The 20,220-nt window shown below is 40.6% G+C and overlaps 2 protein-coding genes across 3 annotated transcripts; both read right to left on the minus strand.

The window, feature by feature from the left end:
- On the minus strand, positions 1-8,809 carry LOC144535508 (transforming growth factor-beta receptor-associated protein 1). Of its 2 annotated transcripts, none has more exons than XM_078278031.1 (11): positions 7,994-8,809; positions 7,684-7,878; positions 7,338-7,492; positions 5,530-5,612; positions 5,019-5,366; positions 4,810-4,867; positions 4,579-4,722; positions 4,270-4,404; positions 4,034-4,178; positions 3,537-3,958; positions 1-3,422 (listed from the first exon to the last, which is right to left on the minus strand). In XM_078278031.1, the coding sequence occupies exons 1-11, from the start codon at positions 8,679-8,681 to the stop codon at positions 3,279-3,281; spliced, it is 2,517 nt and encodes an 838-aa protein (XP_078134157.1). In that variant the 5' UTR covers positions 8,682-8,809; the 3' UTR covers positions 1-3,278. The 2 variants fall into 2 exon arrangements, with proteins under 2 accessions (XP_078134157.1, XP_078134156.1); XM_078278030.1 differs by having other exon boundaries at positions 1-3,425.
- A 1,297-nt stretch (positions 8,810-10,106) lies between these two features.
- fhl5 (four and a half LIM domains 5) lies at positions 10,107-12,297 on the minus strand. The gene is made up of 5 exons (XM_078277479.1): positions 12,136-12,297; positions 11,746-11,920; positions 10,754-10,923; positions 10,403-10,589; positions 10,107-10,258 (listed from the first exon to the last, which is right to left on the minus strand). Exons 1-5 carry the CDS (start codon positions 12,295-12,297, stop codon positions 10,107-10,109), a joined length of 846 nt encoding a protein of 281 aa, XP_078133605.1.
- Positions 12,298-20,220: the final 7,923 nt, after the last annotated feature.

Raw genomic sequence — 20,220 nt, forward strand, 5'->3', positions numbered from 1 at the left:
GGAAAGTAAAGTTTACTTATCAATGTTCAGGAAACTTCAACACTGGGAAATCAGTCACACAAGCTAATAAAGCCAAAGAAGGGCAGGCAAAACATTAAAGGACCAAATAAACAGGCAAACACAGACCAGGAAACACTGGCACACTGGGCAGAAACACACAAGACAATCTGGCTGGGAAGAAGTGAAAGTGGACTGGTTTATATACTGAGGGCCTAATGAGGGAATGAGCTACAGGTGAGGAGATGGGCAAGGAAGACCAGGTGAGGTGATGAGTTGATTGCATGAAAGAGAATGTGAAAGTGGCAGGACCTGAAACGACAGGTGAGTTAGTGATAAAGTAAAAGCAGATGAAAACAAACTAACATCGTGCCAGTAAAGTGTTAAAGTAATACTTTCCCCTTTGCCACAAACTGAGATTGTACATTTGATGAAGGTGATAACATACGTAAATTAACATAAAACACAATTATTACTCCAAATAAGGAAATCATTTTTTTTCATATTATGTGGGAAATTTATATACAAATATATATTCTTTTTGTTTGCCAAAGAGTATATTTATTGACAAAGACATGTACAGTATGCTATTCTTCACCTTGACATTATTTAAGGTAAATTAGACCCCAAAGAGGTCTTCCCTTTAAGACCTTTAATAAACAAACTATTATAAAACTCCAATAACAGAAGTGCAAATAGACTTATTTGGGATTAAGGAGGGCTAGTTCTGCTTAAAAATACTGTCAGTACCAATCACAGCTATAGAGCATATGTACATACTGTATATACCATGCTTTACAGTTGGAGTCTCTAAGAACCCAATACAAATAATGCATAATTTTCTGTAGTAGTTCAAAATCATGTTCACTCTCATAAAATTAGGAAAAGCCAGCCATGAGTTACAAAACAATGTTAAATGTGTGTTTCTGGGTATGTTTCTCCAGGACCCTCAACAGAGCATTAGCGTTAAACATTTTCTATAAGGCAAAAACGTCTTGTGCATCTCAAAATTACTTTCCTCCTAGTCCATACAAAATGAAACTATGTTAACATGTAAACAGTTACATCCTACAGTTCAGACAGATGCCTTTTTTTCTCTTAAATTTAGAAAAGCACAAGAAGAAAATGTTCTTGTTTTCCTTCTGTGGCGGAATGGATATTTATAATGGGAGACCAATATATGTATAGCCTACCATACTTTCCTCCATAACTGTCCATTTTTGCATCCAATCCATTCCCCCTCATGTGTAAAATGTCCATCTGGCTGGAAGCACCCCAGAGCACCCTGCAGTGACCCAAAGCCCCGCCTAGTCACGCACTGAACTCCAGATTGCAAGAGTGTTACATTCACATCAACAGGAGCTACTGATATCAACTTCTCATATAAATGAGGGTGGGGGGGGGGGGGATCTGCTGTAAGTGCATCAGGTAAGAAAAGTAAAAAGAAAAATAATTTAAATGCACCAAATATGTTACCTGGGGTCTTAATTTAGGTAGAAGAAGGTGTACTTGTACTTGTGTCTGTATATTTTTACCTTTTGGTTGCCTTTGGCTGTTGGTCAACATCAAAGATGAGAAAGGCACAGCATAACCGCAAGTGTTCAAAACAACATTAATGCTCCCTAAGGATGTCCGTGAGAGAGAAGGAGAGGCCTCGGGTCCACCCAGTGGTCACTGGTCATCAGGCACGGCCCAACGATCAGCCAGTCACAGAGCAGCAGCCCCTACAGTCAGTCCATATAAACCGTGAGAGGCTCCGTCTCATCTCAAAAGCAATCAGAGAGAAGTTGATGCTTTGTGTTTCTCTCTGCACTGATACTTTTCTGCTGATTATCCAGGAGTGCTTACAATGGACTGAACAGTAGATTACAATTAAATGCATAGATTATCAAAATTACAAGGAGACGATATGGAGGAGTGTACATGGCAATTTTTCCTGAAAACACATAAAAGAGAAATGTTAGGAATGTGGTATTCTTGGGTTTTCTGGGATATAATTCAGTTTATTTATATGAGTCAGAGGTTAAATTTATACACTCAAAGTGAGAAATTTGAAGTCAAAGCATAAATCAAGTGTATTCTTGTGAGCCTTAATCCCAGTTACACTCTCAGAGAGCTGCCTAACACCCACACTATGAAACATTAAATGAACACAACTCTCAGACCCCCAGTGAGAAGAATGAAAAAGTCCCACAAAAACCTCATTCGGCGAGAAAAACTGCAGAAATCTTGGCAAGGGCATCACAAAGACATAACCCCTTCCAACATGCTCATAATTCACTATTTATCTACACTGCAATTAGTCACTCACCCCTAGGCCAAAAACGTACAGCAAAAACTTGTAAGCAGTCCAGCCAAACGCACTAGTTACTGTTCCAGGCTCCTTTAGGCGTCTCCCAAAATGCATCAGGATAAAGAAATACTCAGTTATGCTTAGCCTTAATGACTAAATTACAACAAAAATAGACAAATACATCTCAAATGTCATCTAACTTAATGATATGTGTTTAAGTTTATATACAAGATTTCCATACCATACATGTACACACTGGAGTTTGTGTGTTATTATTTGGATGACACATCTTTCATGTTCCATACACAGCGCAGACATGTCATTTGGTCTCTTGTGAAATTACCCAAAACTCTGCACTTCCTCAACCTGTTTGCATTTCAGTTTTAAACCTGTAATTGTGATTTTATTTTTTGGGTCATAAATGTATATTAATGCATGAGCGGAATAAAAAAGTCTCTCACGTGCAGCCTCTCAGTTGTTGACTTTCTATTTCCAGCTCTATGCAGACAAATGTACACAGTCAGTGGAAACCCTGATGGCGGGGATGCATATATACAGCCATGGAGGATGGTCAAATTCCCTTTGGTCATCAGATTGACCACAGGTGGTTTCCATGTTAAACACCACTGTCTGATCAGTGAATATATGCCCCTGAGTGTCCTTCACTTTATAGCTATTGCTGTCTGCAATGTCTCTAGGAAATGGCTCAGACATGCTGTCCTGAAAAAGTGCACTGCTTGCTCTTTTGCATTCTGAAACCAGTTATTAGAACAATGTATTTTCTTTTTTTTCTAATCAGGGAAAGTGTCTGGTCTGAGGTCCATGATTTGAATCCTTGTACAGAGTTTGTCTCGATGACACAGTGTAATCTAGAAAAATGATCGGGTAGGAAGCAGACACTTATCCTGCTAGAAATGAATGTGATTCTCAACAGTGCAGAGATGCAAACATTTTCATAAACAGACAATAGATTGCTATATCGGTGGCTTCACGATGATGAAAATCCAGTGCAGCTTGTGTGCATTAGCTCACCATGGAGGTTACAGGCAAACTGTGGCTCTGCAAGGTCTCTCTGACAAACCTTGCACTTCTGCCCCTTGTCCAGTCTGAACTTTGTATTTGAGGCCTCCATCTGCTGATGAGATAGAGAAAGAACAACAGGTTTCAGAATAAGAAGGAAACAAGAATACACACAATGTTCATAGAGTGAAAAAAACATGAAAGACCGGTATGTCATTAAACTCACCCAAATGACTTTGTGCCGCATGCACTCTACCTGGCCCAAAGCCTTCTGCAGCCTCGCCATCTGCCTCTGGTGGAAGGACTCTCGGAGAGATCTAACTAAGAACTGGGAGACCAGTTGAATAGACCAGGAATCAGGCAGGAGCTGGATGATCTTCTCTGCCACAAAGACCCAAGGGTTGTTGTTGAGTAGATCTACGGCAGAACTGGTGAGCGCCTCAGAGCTCAGGTAGATTTGGAACAGCGTGAGCAGCAGGGTCTGCCTGAACTGTGAGTCCCGGCCCTGGGCAGCCCTGCAGCAGTAGGCCTCTGCAGCCTGGAGGTCTCCCTCCTGGTGAACAAGCACTTGCAGTGCCTGAGAGTGTTCACCGGTCCTACCGAGGAGAATGGCTTTCTCTATGTGCAGGGTTGCTGACTTGACTCTCTCTGCAATTAGAATAATGCAATATAATTAAGTCACAATTCAGTAGTGATTTATTTTCTCATAAAGCATCAACACACCATATACAGTGGAGACATCATAGCATTTGGATTCCCATAGCAGCTGCTGCAACTTTCCTCTGGTCTTCCTCAAATCTGCTTTTTCTTCCTCTCGCAGGATCTGAGTAACATATGCCAGGGCCAGACGGTTGTGATGTCTCTCCTCCTGGGGGGGGACAGAGACATACCAATCATGTCTCTGTGTATTTAATAAAGGAGTCAGGGATATTAGATTAGGTAGCTGCTGCGGTACCCACCTTACTGTTCAAATCATGGATTAAGAACTCAAGATACAAAATCAGCGCCAGTGGGTACTTCTCCAAGAGAGCAAGGACGTTTTGAGCCTCAAATTGATCATCTGGTGGACGCTTGTTGAAAATCTGCACCCCTATCTTTTTTCAAATAAGGAAATTTGGACATTTCATTAGCAATAATTGTCTAATAAGCAAAGCAATTTAGGTAATAGGTGGCATTTTGCTGTGTTTATATCCATAACACATAGTTGAATTGTGCAACTCTGCCCTCTGCAGTTACGTTAAGAGCATGAAAAAGGAAAGAAAAGGCACCTCCTGGTTTCTCTGAAGAGTCCAGTCTGCAAATGTCCACACAGCATCTCTGTCTTGCAGCTGACTGAGAGTCCACACTATGTGTCCATATACATCTGAGCAAGAGGGGTCTTTGTGGAAGCCATCTGCAATTTTCACCCAAATCTGAAAGAATATAAAAGGCTAAAACACGCTACTTTTATACATCAAGTTTATGTATAAAATGTGTGCAGTTCTTTTGGGAAAGGATACCTCAATTGCATCAATTTGATTTCCATGGCTTTGATAGAGGGAACCTAATGCAAAAAATCTGTAAATAAAAAGAGATCAAACTGCAAATGATCCATCAGAAATTGAGCAAATTGGAGAAAATGTCTCAAATGTTGATTTGGTGTAATTTCTTTTTAAAGAATAATTTGTCCTTAAGAAATCCTCACAACAAATAATCATTTATTTTTTACCTGTTGTGTTGCTCCAAAACGGGAACACAGTGGTCCAGCCTGCACTCATTGGGAGATGCCACAAGCTGCTGCAGATTTTCAGTGTCTCCCAGTTCTAAGTACAGCCTCAGGAGGGCGCAGTCCACCTCCTGAGTACACTTCAGGCCTTGCTCTGTTCCCCTGACTGCTCTAAGAAAATCTCCCAGGAAGACCAGGTAATGATGAAATGTGTTCCTGTACTTTTGGCAGAGCACCTGGAGATCCCTGCCCTTGTTCACTTGATCAAGCTGGGATTTAAAGTCCTCGCTGAGACATGACTGCATGTCAGGGTAGAGGTGAATGATTTCTCTGGGGTCCAGCTCACCTGTACTGTTCAAGTAAGTAATGAGTATTGATTTGTGTTAGACTTAGGTGTAGAATTCAGCAGAAAATACCCACTATTCACAAAATTCACATAATACTGCACAGTTTGCTGTGGTTTATTTAGTGTGCTTTGAATTTGGAGTGTCGTGAAAGGGTTTTTTACTCTCACATGAATAGTTCTTTGGCCTCGGAAAAACCCTCCCGGTAAAAATGAACAAATCCAGCCAGGCAAGTGATGGCCTTCTGGAGCTCCTGCCAGTTAAAAAAAAAAAAAAAAACAGGCACACAATGCATTAACAATACATGAGCCGAAATCATTTAGGCAGAACACTGTGTCACTATCCTTAAATCTTGAGGGCAATATATGTTTCACTTTCACAAGATCTTCAAAATAAAACAAAACCAAATAAGTTATACGAACTGCCGCATCATCATGCTAATTCTTCACCCTCACCTCTAACCTGTAAACTGAGATATGGCAAAGATAACCCTAAATCTCAGGCACCATCTGCTGTTCTCACTTGCATTCATCCAACTGGAATACACCTACAATAGCAGCTCGTAACAGTGTAGTCAGCCTACACTTCGACATCCTGGTTCAATCGGTTCTGCAGTGATGAAATACTAAAGTCAAACACTATGATGCAATGCCAGCTGGGGTTGTAATGCATGCATATTATCTACACATCAGTGGTGTGAATTAATTTATAAACCATTTATGAAATGGTAAAATTATAGCAGCAGTGAATGTTACAAAGGCAGAAAATACAGAAAAAGTGAAGTAGAGAAAAAAACATTTGTTGACCGGCACTCTGTGTTTGGACAATATAAAAGAAATCTAAGCTCGGTTAGTTTGCTTTTGCCAAGACTAGTTTATCCACTTTCTATGATTTAGGTGCAGCTTTATTAATGTGGTAAACTTAACACTGAAATGTTCATCCAGACTGAACTATCTCATCAACTACTGGATGGATGAAGTTTGGTGCAGACATTCATGTTCCCCAGAGGATGAATCCAACTGCCTTTGGTGATCCTGTGCCAGAAGGTCAAAGTTTTAACTTATATCCTGTAAAATATTTCAACATCTTGAACATGGATTGGCACAAACGTTAGTACAGGCAATCATGGTTTCCAGACTCTATATGCTTGTGACTTTGGTGATCCTGTGACGTTTTTTTAGCACCAATATGAATTTGACTTTAACATCAGCATTTTAGCATTGTCATTGTGATCATGTTAGCATGCTGACATTAGCATTTTCCTCAAAGCACGCTAAGGCATGTCCAGAAACATGTCTGATGCGGCGCTGCTGCTGCTAGCCTTGTCTGTACACATGTATGTTTCCCATTGATAAAATGAAATGTTAAACATAAATTTATACTGATTTGACCACAGCAAAGACAACGTTGGCAGTATTGATGGCAAAATAGGCTACAGAATATTTCGTTTTGTAGTGACAGGTGCAATATTTGAAAATCGATTATTATTTATTATAATTTTTTTAATCTATTTATTTATATCTGCATTTATGTCAAAACCTAGAGACTTTCAAACAATGAAAAAAAACAGTGAAAAATAGCCGTCGGTCCTATTTCTAGCATGCACGCATTTTTGAGACATGTGTGTCACGCAGGCAGTGTGCAAGCTCTAACCTGTTAACATGGGAGCCAAAATAAAAACAGACACGCCACGCAGCTGACAGGCTCACGCCACATAGCAGGAGCAGATTCTCAATTTTGACCAAATATGTTGTTACTGCATTCTGCCTTTGAAGGGCATAATAGTTGAGTTATCAACATGATTATGGAGAAGGAAGGAAAGAAGAAAGGAGAGAAAGCCTACTATATAGGTGTCTGTGTCATTTTGTTATCCTCAGAAATTGTGTTTTGTAAAGAAGAACACATTTGTTGGAAACCTAGATATCAAAGCAGTGATGTGTTTGCGTCCTGCTATGTGTGTCTATAAATTGAATTTCACCTTGTATGAGTCAAGTAGACGATGGCCTTGAACTCCGTCCAGCAGCAACAAGGCCTCCTCGACCCTCTCATGCCTGACAAGTGCCTGGATCTGCTGATCGAGTGGCACCAGACGCAGGCTGAAAATGTCTCTCTCTGTGAACACTAACACACCATCTGAAGGGAGATTTGTTTTGGGTTTTCAGAAACAGCCAGTGAGTAGGAACAGTAGCTGCAAGGATGATTGACTGAATCAGTGCAAACTGAGACAGACACAGCCACATCTTTAAAAACAAAAACACAATTTGACAGCCTTTCGGTCTGCAAACTGCCAAGATTAGGTGATGAATTGATGTTGCCTGATATACCTGATGTGGAGAGCAGACCCTTTGCTCCGCTGAGACTCACAGTCTGTTTGATCTGCTGATCTACCATGCTGTAGACAGACAGCACTTGGGGCTCTAGGGTTAGGATGTAAGGGAAACACACTCCGGCTGCCAGCACCTCCTGAGGCCACTGCAAGGGAGGGCGCTGGCATATCCCTGTCTTCATCACAAACATGCCTGAGGGATGAGGATGGAGTAATGATGTCTTAGCAAAACAAATATCCCCTGGCTAGATGGATATATGGGGGAGCGATAGGAGATGATTAACTGTAAACATTTTGGCGGCTCTTACCCAAAGATTCAGGTCCGTTCAGGAGGAATTCCCCTCGTCCCACTGAGGTAACAATAACACGCTGCCTGCTGTGATTGTGAGGGAAAAGCTCTTCACTGCTCCCAGTCCGAATATCACAGAGGAGATACCTGTCGCTGGTAGCTACACAAACACTGGCACCATCTACTGCCAAGGCCAACGGGTCCTGGAGCAGAGGGACTTCCTTTACAACATCCCACCTGTCCACTCCCACAACGTGGATCCGGATCACCTTCCTGCGGCTGGAGGAAGTCACCATCTCCACACATGGTGCCTGGGCTGCGAGCAACGAGTCACACACCTCAAACAAAGACACATGCTGGATCTTCTTCAGGGTGGGAACAGGCTCCAAGGAGAACATGTTGAGGGCAGTAACACTCCGGTCCCACAGGACAAGCAGATAGTTGAAAAGCGGGAGTACCCTCAGTTGGGCTACATGGTTGCTTGAGCCTAGTTTTCTCAACCTACCCTCTCTGATTTTGTTCTGGCCAGGACTCAGGTCTCCATTTGTGCTACTGGGAAGGATGAGATGCTGGACTGTTGCATCTTTGGTCCCTATATACACATTTCGGTCATAGCACTCAAGGCACTGGATGCTGGATTTGTCCTTTTCTTTTGGGGCTAATTGCTTTTCATAGATATGTGTTTGTGTAAATGCTCTAAAAGCCATTGCAGATATTTAAGGAAGTTTGACTTTTGCAAGGTAAAATACAAAATGTATCTGCCCAAATGATCTTCTGTAAAATATGTACAAATAAGACGTCCCTACCTCTCTGCTGTTCTCCCTTCCTCTTTGATTCCTCCACAAGTTTCTGAAGTGTAATGTAGTTTCACCTCCCCATGTGACTATATCCTAACAGGAAATCTATGTCAGCATTTTTACTCCACTCATCCTGCCAATGTGAGGACACTTACACAACTCATCCAACGGCCTCACCAAGAAAACCAACTTTTACAAGTGTAAAAACAATAGGTACAGTATGGTGAGGAAGACAGATATTTTGAGGTGCCCCCAGTTACGGTCGCTTGTATTCTTGGCTTGTGCATGGACCAAAGTGGCAGCTTTAGTTAGTGGATAATGGACAAGTAGAAGAGCAAGTAATCTGCTGACTAAACCATATATGGTTGCTCTCAGTTTGTTTACAATGTGAATGAGCTGGGTGAGGTCAAGAGAACAACAGAAGCACACAATGATTGTCTAAATGGTGATGGTCGTAAAAAGATGTGGATTTCAAACCTACTATCACAGCTATATTTGTTACGCTGGACTTTGTGTCCTAAACTGACATGTGCAGACTTCTCCTCTGCATGGCATCGTTAGAGCAGATCAAGTCATTTCAGGATGAGCAACAGCAGGCCCACAATGATATCCATTTCAGCATGACATACATAGAAAGGTCTTTTCTTGGAACAACCTTTAAGTATTTTCACAAGACAAGCATAAATCATGCATCAAATTGTGTTTATTTGTATAATAATGTAAACTAAGCATACAGCAGACATATTTGTCTAATGAAAGTCGACCTGGGAAATTTAAGGGAAATATGTTTTGGTGCTGCAACTATCTATTGTTTTCTAATCTGGACTTATTTAGTCCATAATGTAAGAAAATAGTGAAAAATAAGTCCAAAGTGACATCTTTGTTTTTTTTTTAATATGACAGTCCAAAATCGGAACATATACAGTTCACTGTCATGAAGGACAAAAAATGTCAAATCCTAACTCCTAAAAAGCTGAAACAAACATTTGTTCATCGATTAATCCATTAATTGACCTTTCGCTTTCATCCCTCATAAAAAAAAAGGGGATTTTTCATTTTAACCAACAAAGAAAACATTAATCAACAATGGAACAATGGCGCCCTAACTTTAAAGATACATGTTTATCTTTACGGAAAAATCACAGTTTTTGTGTGTGTGAGCAAAGTGAGAGAACTATTTATATAACACCAAAATAAAATAATATTTGACATTCAGACTCTGTTTATGTACCAGGCATGCGAAGAAGAGGAAATATTTATGGATACACAACATCTGTATCAGAACAGGAGCTCTCATTATTATTGGGATAAACCTGTGACCCCTTCATGGAAAGATCACTTCTCCCTGCCGCAGTCGGTGCACAAGATGTTGTCGCGCTGGGTGAGGAAGCCACGTCCCACCAGAGACACAGAGCATTGAATGCAGGTGAAACACTCGCTGTGCCACTGGCGCTCCTCAAAAGAGATGTACTTGGCCCCTGCCAGACCTGCACACATCAAACAAAGATCCAGAGATTAATGCAAGATCTTCACCTTGTTAATCTGACAGGTCCTACACAAATGCAAATATATATGAGCGGGAGAACTGCAAGTCAGAGTGAATGAAAACATGAGCACATCCAGTGACTCACTTGTGATGGGCTTGGTGCAGCCCACACACTTCTTTGCATACAGGTTGCTGAAGCATTCGAGGCAGTAGGGGTAGTTTTCCCTGGAGGTGAAGCGCTGACCCGACAGCTGCTTTCTGCAGCCGATGCATAGGAAACACTCGCGGTGCCAGGGCTTGTCTTGGTAGGTCACTCCACCTGTTGTGATGGCCTAGAGGTAACACAAATCCACAGAAAGTAAGAGAAAGAGACACACAATGGCATTCCTTGCATCCTTTTATTCTGCAGCCACCGTGTGAGTAATTTTAAAACACCAGAGTCAGGGGGATTTACTGCAACAGTCAATACTTATAAAAGACTCAGCTGTAACCCTACCTTCTTACAAGCACAACATTGGTAGGCAAACTGCTTCTCAAAGCAGGGCACGCAAAAGTAGCCGGTGTCTTTGGGGATGAAGGACTTGGTTCCTATTGGCTGCTGGCAGCGGTGGCACAGGAAGCAGGTCTCATGCCAGCTGTTCCCCTTGTATTCCATTTTACGGGATCCTGGCACAGGGGACGAGAGCAGCTTAGTCAGCATATGGTACCTCTATGACAGAAACACACTGCGGCCCAAAATAGTCCTGCTTTATCTGTAGGGAGAAGATGATGGCGCAATCGTAATAATCTTGAATCTTAAAGAATTTGGGGAGAGGAAGAAATGTCATCGCTGTCTAATGTTTAAATTATGTTTTGAGATATATTGTGTGTCGTGCACGATTACATATAATTGTTATACCATTTTCAAGCAACCCTCTTTAGTAGATGAAGTTGCCTATTTGTCATGGAATTGCAGATGTTCAAGTTTACTTTTTATGAGCACTTTAAGGACTTCCTATGCATGTAAAAAGTTGAGAGTTGCTTCAAAATTGAGTTTAAAAAATGTATACTTGATCTTGGAAAGAGGAGTTCACAAAACAACCTAACCACAAGGTGCATTAAGCAGTTCTGGAGCTTTGCATTATATTGCAAGATCTTCGTTAAGCAAGTGCCCAGTTGTCATGGACTTGTAGATGTTCAAATTGAGGGTTCATTCAATCTCAACCTCAAAGCCGAAAAGTCCTTAAAGTGCTCCGAAAAATGGAAATTTGAACACCTACAACTCTATAACTGGGAAAACTCCCTCTGTTGAGAAAGATTGTGTAATATTTTGGGAAATATGATTTTTTTTTCCCTTTTCTTGGCCCTTAAAAAAGTGTCATCCTTAAAAAAAAAATCCAACAGATTAAACAAATGAGATACAACGCGTTAATTTATGAGCCTTCAGAGGTGATATTGTCTAGCCCTATTCATTGGCATCATCATCGTCATCATCCCAATGTACCATACCTGGCATGACAGTTTTCTTGCAGGTGGTGCACTTAGAAGAATAGTCGTGGGCGTAGCATTCGGTGCAAAGCAACAAATCATCCTTAGCGGCAAAGGCCTTTTCCACCAGAGAGCGGCTACACTTTGCACACTTGAAACATTGCTCATGCCAGTGGAGATCCTTGTAGGACAAGTCCTGTTGATATTTAACACATTATTTATTGCACTTGTCGATATTCTGTACGATCAGATTTTTATTTATGTGCATGGATTGAAACATGTAAGACATTTGACAAGTTTTTAAAATGTCTCACCTTTAGATCCTAATATAAACAGACATAACACAATCTTATTTAAGACATTACTGAAATCAAAGCCATTACTCTCAGGGTAACACTGGTGCTCCCTTACCTTGCAGTTGCAGCCAATTGCTAAAGAGCAGCTCTTACAGCAGTTAGCGAACAGGTTCTCATAGCACTTAGTGCAGTACTGCGTGTCCTCTTTCATTATGTACTTGTTCCCCAGCAGGGAGTCTTTGCAGTAATGGCAGTTGAAACGCTCGTTGGTGGACATAGTTGTGTTTTCTTTAGCTGCAGGTCAAAGAGAACAGGAGGAGGAAAATTGGACAATAAGGAAGAAGATGGAAAGATGGAAAATACCCCGTAATAGTCCAAGCAATCTCTCCGCCCTCTCATCAAGCACGTAAAGAAGCCAACATTGTCTTTTCCCCCTTCTTTTCAAAGAATCTGAAAAAAGCAGTGCTGTATTAAAGAAGTCTCTACCTCAGTTGATATGGGGCGAGGGTAAGGCTGGAGCTGGGTGCTGCAGAGAGTGAGTGGTCCAAGCACAGGGATGGGGCAGGGATGAAAAAGGGGTGAGGCAGGATTAGGGGGATCCACTAGAGGGAGGAGGGGGGGGGTCTTCTATAAATACTGGCCCTCTTATTAGCGGTAATCTCTGGGGAGAATGGACACGCTCCACTGCATCCTTCTGCACCTTTTAAGGGAGCTGATGGTGCACCGATCGCTAAGCCTTTGAAATGATTCAATCATTGCTTTATTGCAGGAATGTGTTAAAGCAGTTTTAGGACTAGAAGATTGATCAATTTCACATAAATACACATCAGGACAAGATGAGATTTGAGACTAAAGATGCAAAATATTTTTTTCTTTTTCGCACACTAATATCAGTTTGCATATTAGTGCCACAGAAGAGATAGTTGGCCATTTGGATGCTGTAACGTGTCTGGACACACTTGTGGCCTTCGTCAGTGCCTGCTACACACACGAGCAGTTGCAGATGGCTGATGAGAGGTAGGCGCCAGCAGCTTTGTCGTTGCCAGGTACTGAACTATATATTGCCAGGACCTCTCGGTAGCTATTGAGAGCGCCTTGGCAGCACTTCAGAAGAGGGAAGCTGTGGATGTCCGATCCATCCACGGCGAAATAAAGGAGGAGAAGCAGCAATTCAAGTTTGATGGTGACCATCTTGCTGATAACAATACTCTAATAGCTTCATTAAAAACACATATTTAGTGTGTTGCTCTGGAACAAAAGATAATACACACAATAAAAAATAACTGGGTTAAAAACGGACCCATTTTGGGTCAATATAGCACTTATGCAAAACTAGGTCAACTTTAACAAGTACTAATTGATTGTTTTGACCCAGTGTTCGTGTTATTTTGTTATATTACTGTTTAATTAAAATACAGTAATTCTGATCTGGTGTTAGACACGACAAGCTAAAGTTTTACCTTATGTATGTGTATTGAATGTATATATGTATTGTTAGTTGTACAAAACGATGACGTCCTAAAACTGCAAAGTATACATATAAGAATTAGTGATAAATAGTGACATGCAAGTGAGTAGATCATAACGGTTCGCAATAATACCAAACCCAGTAACATTATACTAACACTGGGTCAAAACAACCCCTTGTCTTGGGTGGTAAAGTTATTACGTTGGTTCTATATTGACCCAAATTGGATCAATTTTGACCCAGTGAGTTCAGCACTGTGCCCAGATCAATATAAAATTCAATTGCCTCTGATTTGTTTGCATGTATGTTCCTGTGTATAATCCTCCATACCAAGTTAATTCACAATTGTAGGTGTCAAAAATGATGCCCAAAACAGTACAAATTCTCCTTTCCACCTTAAAAGAAATCCCAGTTCTTCAGCATCTTTGACTAACAGTTGACTAATTACATTTGAATTTTGGAACATGTGCTCATATCAGTTTTCCAAAAGGATAAGGGGGCGGACATCTTCATAAAAATAGCCTGGAGAAGACCACCAGTCAGCCCACAGGCCTAATCCCTGGTATACTCACAGGAAGGTCAGTGACAGGGATGAGGCTGAGAGGAATGCAACGCTGTCTCCATGTACTCTTTCTTTTCTCTCCATTAAATTCAGTACCACTTCTTGTACAGAAATTCATCTAGAATTACACTCATGTGAATACATAAAATGTAATCTATTTTTGGATCGGCAGATGATGTTAGAACACAGGCCTGCGTTGCATGTAGGTGGTACAAACCTCAGAATAATGTAAGACTGTTGTTTTTGCCCTACAAGCTGCGTGTTATGTAAGGCTTTCAGCACAAAATACCCATACCATGTCAGGAATTCAGATGTAGGAAATATTTCTGATTTGAAGTCATGCCATCCTTCAGGTTTTACTTATTTGTAAGTAGGTGGATCCGCCGGATTACACAGAGTCATCTACTGCTCTGGATTAAATTACCACTGTATTTTACCCTTGCTCCCTGCTGATGTCCAGATCAGCGGCTGCAAATCACAAAGCCATGCCATAAATAAACCCAGAACCAACTGTGGGGCAAATAATAGTCATTGTCTCTCAAAAAGCGTCTAATCTTTGTTGCATTGGGAGCTGCTGCACAGTTTGTCTGCCATCGTGTGACATGAAGCCAGGGGTGGAGGTGACCTATATTCCCCAGCAAACAAAAACTCTCATCTCTTCAAGTGTATTAACATAATATGAAAGTCATGAAAAATAAATTGCATGTCAACAGACGGCTTTATTCACTGGATATTAAAGCAGAGATTATTGTATATTGTGTTTTTTTTATTTTGTTTATTTGTGGGACATGTATGTAGCATAAACCAATGCCACACACCATATATTTATATTCTCAGTGTTAATCTGCATTCATGCATGCCTGCTTGTAATTTTATTATAACCGCTCTGATTTGCATCTGATAGATAGCAGGTGCTGGTCTTTGTCTCTCGGATTATTAACTCCTACACCAGACAGTGCCAACTCTGCAGAGCAAAAAGTTTGCTGATCTTGCATATTCCTTTTTGCCTGCTTAATCCTCTGAAGTCAACCAGTGAGCAGCTGCCAACAGATTTCGTAGGCGGCCTGTCGAGCCCCACTAAATAGGCCTTTATTTGACCTGGACTCGGGTGTCCTCTTATCTTAATGTATTCAGTCTTTACAATAAGGTGTAAGTGGCGTTTTTTCCCCATCTTAATCAAGTGATCTCAGAGAAGAAGAGAAGCATCTATTTTGGTGGCTCCTTTGAGGTGTTGACTTGTCAGATCAAGACGACACAGTTGCATCTCTCTAAAGCACAAAAGCCTCGCCGGACCAGAGTTGACAGCATGGTGATGACAGCATAAGTGGGATCCATTAGGTCGAGATGAGGGGCAGGTCTAGCAGTTGATGAGAGGACTCACACAAACCTGGCTCTTTGAGCAGGCCTCTGTACTCTTCTGCGACGTGGGGTGCTCGCTTTCAACGCAACGTTTTCGACTGTACATGATAGTCACATAGGGGGTTGACGGGGGGCGAGGCGATATAATCTACTAAATCTACAATCTCGCAAAACCTTACACCCCTTCAGGGAGGCACTGTGAGCGCCCGGGTAATCCCTCCCCAGTTCTCACCAAAATGAGTCATGGTATGAGTGGGACAAAACCTGCCACATAGCCAGAAATATGATCTCCACTTCTAAAGAGGAGAGAAAGTTGTGTACTCATAGGAATGCACAACCCATTAAAATGTTCTCCTCTTCGATCCCTCGCCTCCTCCCAGCCCACAGATTTAGTGGTATTTGGATTAACTTTGTAGTCAAAGCAGCTGACTACCTTTGAGTGCGAGCAGCAGCAAGTCACAGCACAAAAAACTCAACAAAAAAAAAGAAATTTATACCTAGAATGTTGATCAATTATTAACAGCCTGCAAAACAGAGGTATCATTTGAAACCCTAACCCAATTCTAACATACCTGCTACAGGAAGAATCACAATCTTTAGTCAACCTCAGACAGCTTCAGAGCCCAACAACACTTCCTTTCTTCTCCAGTTTTGAAAGACGCTTTCCCAGTAATCATCACTTCATTCTCAGTGCCTTGTACTGAAACACAAACAAACAATCTTACTGTAAATGGTCCAGATTATTAGATGAATACAAAAAGCACAGCAGTCAGGAATCTAATCTGGGCCTCATTTTCTAATCTGCTACGGTTCAAAACATGGAATTCAAATGACAAAGAAGGTAAATGGTAAAATATTTGTGTTGGTATTATTACAGGGCTGATGTGACTTTGAGATTTTGTTATATCTCAAACCTGAAATAATTTTTGGTTACTTGGGTGCAGCAAAAACTAACTGTGCACAACACTTTATTATCATCTTTTTAAGATGATGGAGAAAGCCATTGCAAACATCCAGTAGATATGGAGCAACATCATTAATTTAACGCTCTTCTGGCTCTACTTTGTTCTCCAGTCACTCCTAAAGGAATTATCTGGCTATTTAACTGTTTTAGATCAATGCTTACCTTGTCTGTCTGCAGTCAAACGATGCCAGGAGTGTTAAAAGTGAACCAGAACAGTAAAGTTGGAGGCTGAAAAAACCAAAACACTGCGCTGAAAGACGCTAAATAGCTTTGTCGAGCTGAGGGGAACTGCAATCATTTCCTGTGGGTTCGTCTCTACAAGACACACCTTTGACATTACAATGTTCTCCTCTGTGACACTGTCTTGAGTTCTGAAAAATGGAGGGACAAAGCCCCCCTGCCACCTGAACTTTCACATTAATCCCCAACTGACATCGATAGATTATTTGCGCCACTGATCCCACCAACACAAACACATGTATCACACACTTTGACCCGCAGCGTTAAGCAGAGAGCAGTTGACAAATATGTGTGATATCTCTGTGTGGTGGAGGAGAGGACTGCAAATACCAAAGAGCTAGCGAGGATATGGGGTAACTAACAACAGCCAGAGGATCCAGGCGTAACCAACACAACACACTCTACTCACACTCATCAATCACTTATCAAGGCTTTTGGATAGCTATTTATACCTCCGCTGCATTACATGGCACTGGAGAACAGTGTGGGCAACATCTGCGGAAATTATAATTGATATAGATGCAGGAATACTATATTAGGTGGCATCATGTAAATTAGGTTAAGACCAACAAACTGTGTCTAACCTAAAGAACTCAAACTTTCACATATATACTAGAAGATCCGTGTAAAATGGCGGAAGTACTCAGCTTTAAAGGAATGGTTTGAAAATTTGGGAAATGCCCTGACTGACTGAATTCGAAGAGAAGATTGATGCCATTTTCAAGTTTGAGAACGCTATCAATCAGCAGCATGTAAATGCATGTCCCAAAATGACAAACTATTCCTTTAAGAGTAACAAGCAACAACAGAATCTGTTTTTTTGTCGGAAAAATGGTTTCAGCGATTTCATACATTTACCATCAACTACTTCATCAGCTGTCTCTTTACAAAAAACTGTTCTGTATGCTCCACTCAGGTTTGCTCATTTGTCCATATCTTTATTTTCTTTGACACTATCAGACATCTACAGTTAAAACACAACATTTGGCAAAATACAATGATTTGGCAAAAGACTTGTACTGATTGACTCACTGACTTGTTTTTCAGTGAGCTGGCAGAAAATGAGCATTTCTGGAGAAATTGTCATGTTCAACTACACACAAAAATGTCATCACACTAAGGACTCCAGCAAAATCAGTGCCAGGTCAGACAGTATCCAAAGACATCCTGATTCAATCTCTGGTGCTGTGACACACTCACAGACTCAGAACAGGGGGCATAGAAGCCACAGTTCATCATGTTTGTTTTTGTGCAAAAAAAAAAGAGAGAAAGGGAGAGAGGATGAGAGACAGACGACACAAAGAAAAAAACCTTTTGTTTCTTAAAGTCACCAACCACATTGGACAAGAAACCTTTGTTTTCATACATGAGATTGGATTGTACAATATGAAACCATGAGTGGCAGTGTGACAGTTTTAGTACTCACAATAGCTCCATTTAAAGACAGCCACCAGCACAGTGAGTCACACAACTCCACATGAATAAAAGTGCTATATCTCTGCTGCATTTTGGCACAACTTTTTCAATTAGGTCATGCCAACAAGATTACCGCCTAATCAAAAAAAAAAAAAAAGTTCTGTGTAAAATTCCCCCACTTGATGAAACATCCACCTCACAACATTAAACCATTGTCTCTGATGCTGGTTATCCTTTGTGTCTCTATTTTTGCCATAATTCATAGCCTCTTGAAGCACCAACATTGCCTACAAAGGTGCAGCGAAATCACATTCACTGCCTGAAAACACTTGCATGTTATAAAGAGATTTAAACATTAAAAATATATACAACACATTGTTTCTTTTCCCCATAAATGCAAACACTGTTGGAACTCCATCAGTCTGGTGCACAGGAATGATCTGCGTTAGTGGGCTGGTTTGATCCAGATGATGATTCAGTTCACTTCAAGGTTTATATACAGTGTTCACCATGGCATTTGAAACCATATTCCATAAGAAAAATAATTGAATTCATCCTAATTTACATCAATGTCTCCTTTGACAGTGAAGAAATATCAAAATGATAATAACCTGAAACATGTTTGAGTACTCTGACCAAGAAGACGATGGCTCATCTTGCATAAAATGTTGACTTGGTTCTTTCTGTAAAAACTTCATGTCAATAGCTGCTGAGTGCTGTTAAGATGCATTGTTCAGTGGATTAGCTGTTCTGACTACATTTAAAAGTGATGTGACATCTACAGATGCAGATGTTTTTTGTCATGATTGTTTTTTGTAGTGTGCTCTTGAGTGGTGTAGGTTGAGTGGCAAGCCACACAACTGTAAAAAAAGAGTGTAAAAAAAATAAATAAAAAAAAATCCAGAACAACATCTTCCGCATGCTGCCCACACAACACTTTGTGATGATTCAAAGACAGGTATATGGATAACCTTGCAGTAATCTTGAACATTTCACAGCTTCTTTTTTTTTAACAGGTCCCAAACATGTGGGTAGATCTCACCTGATCTGATTTTATCTAATTCACAACCACTTCACCCATACAGTAAATGTAACATGTGCTGAAATAGTTAAAAATATCAGTGTAAACAGTTAATGTCACATTGTGAGATGGCCGTAGCCTACACAGCAAAATTCAGTTATGTTAATTTTGTGCTTTTTCACGTCACTTTCACTATTCAATTAAAATGTACAAATTAAATCAGAATGCAACATAATGAGGTGTCTAGGAATTTCATATTGCAGTACAATGTCGCTGTACTGTACTATCATCATCCACACGCAATCCAACTGTGCTGTGACACATCACAATGAACAATTCACAACATGATGAAAATAGTAACCTCCCTCTCCCAGAGCAGAGACACATCTGCTGTTGGAGACTACCGGGGTAATGATCACCGTATGCCATCTACAACCACATAACACTATGTCTGTCTGTTTTACTGTACATTGTGTAGAGATAGGTAACAGTTGGATTAGCAGTGCAAATGCAAACTTACAAAAATATGGAGGAAAAATGACAGCTACATAATTCCAAAAATCCACAATATGCACATGACACAATTGAACTACTTTCACATTTGGGTTCAGTAAACACTGCATAGGTGACTGCATCACTAGCACAGATGAGATTGTTTTATCATATAACGCCTCACTTGAATAAATATTACATAAATATTTGCACATTTTATGTCAATCTCCTTCTGCAGCCAACACTATTCCGGCGTCCGCTTCATGAAAAGATGATACTTAAAGAAATAAACAACAACCTTGCATCATGAATGTTATCTGTAATACAGGAACATCCATACATTCAAGCAATCATACTAATAATATGAATTAAAAACATAAAAAATAGCAGCGAATGTCATGTTAAGCAAAACATGGGTTCAGTTAAAGATAAAACATGTAGTGCATTTGTAATTCATTAAAAATACTGTAGATAATAAATGAAAGCAAAGTAAGGCTTAGTTTGCAAATAAAATGAACAAAACGGATGTCTCACTGGGCCACTGAACCAATAGAAAAACATCATTTGGGAGCTCTGGACAGAACAGTAATGAACCTTCAGCTTCATGTTAACTGAAGGACAAAAACCTTAAAGCAATGCCTTTAACAACAAAACAAGCACTGCATAGCCCTCAAAGCA

This window comes from Sander vitreus, chromosome 20 (assembly GCF_031162955.1).
Source record: "Sander vitreus isolate 19-12246 chromosome 20, sanVit1, whole genome shotgun sequence".
NCBI classification, from domain to species: domain Eukaryota; kingdom Metazoa; phylum Chordata; class Actinopteri; order Perciformes; family Percidae; genus Sander; species Sander vitreus.

What these genes read in the sequence shown, in the direction of transcription:
- fhl5 (XM_078277479.1), bottom strand. Translation starts at nt 12,297, where the DNA reads ATGTCCACCAACGAGCGTTTCAACTGCCATTACTGCAAAGACTCCCTG. An exon ending in CAATTGGCTGCAACTGCAAG is followed by an intron (nt 11,921 to 12,135) that starts GTAAGGGAGCAC and finishes AAATATCAACAG; the next exon opens with GACTTGTCCTACAAGGATCT. An exon ending in AATGTTGTGCTTGTAAGAAG is followed by an intron (nt 10,590 to 10,753) that starts GTAGGGTTACAG and finishes TGTTACCTCTAG; the next exon opens with GCCATCACAACAGGTGGAGT.
- LOC144535508 (XM_078278030.1), bottom strand. Translation starts at nt 8,681, where the DNA reads ATGGCTTTTAGAGCATTTACACAAACACATATCTATGAAAAGCAATTA. An exon ending in TCCATGATTTGAACAGTAAG is followed by an intron (nt 4,179 to 4,269) that starts GTGGGTACCGCA and finishes GTCCCCCCCCAG; the next exon opens with GAGGAGAGACATCACAACCG. An exon ending in TGCGGCACAAAGTCATTTGG is followed by an intron (nt 3,426 to 3,536) that starts GTGAGTTTAATG and finishes CTATCTCATCAG; the next exon opens with CAGATGGAGGCCTCAAATAC.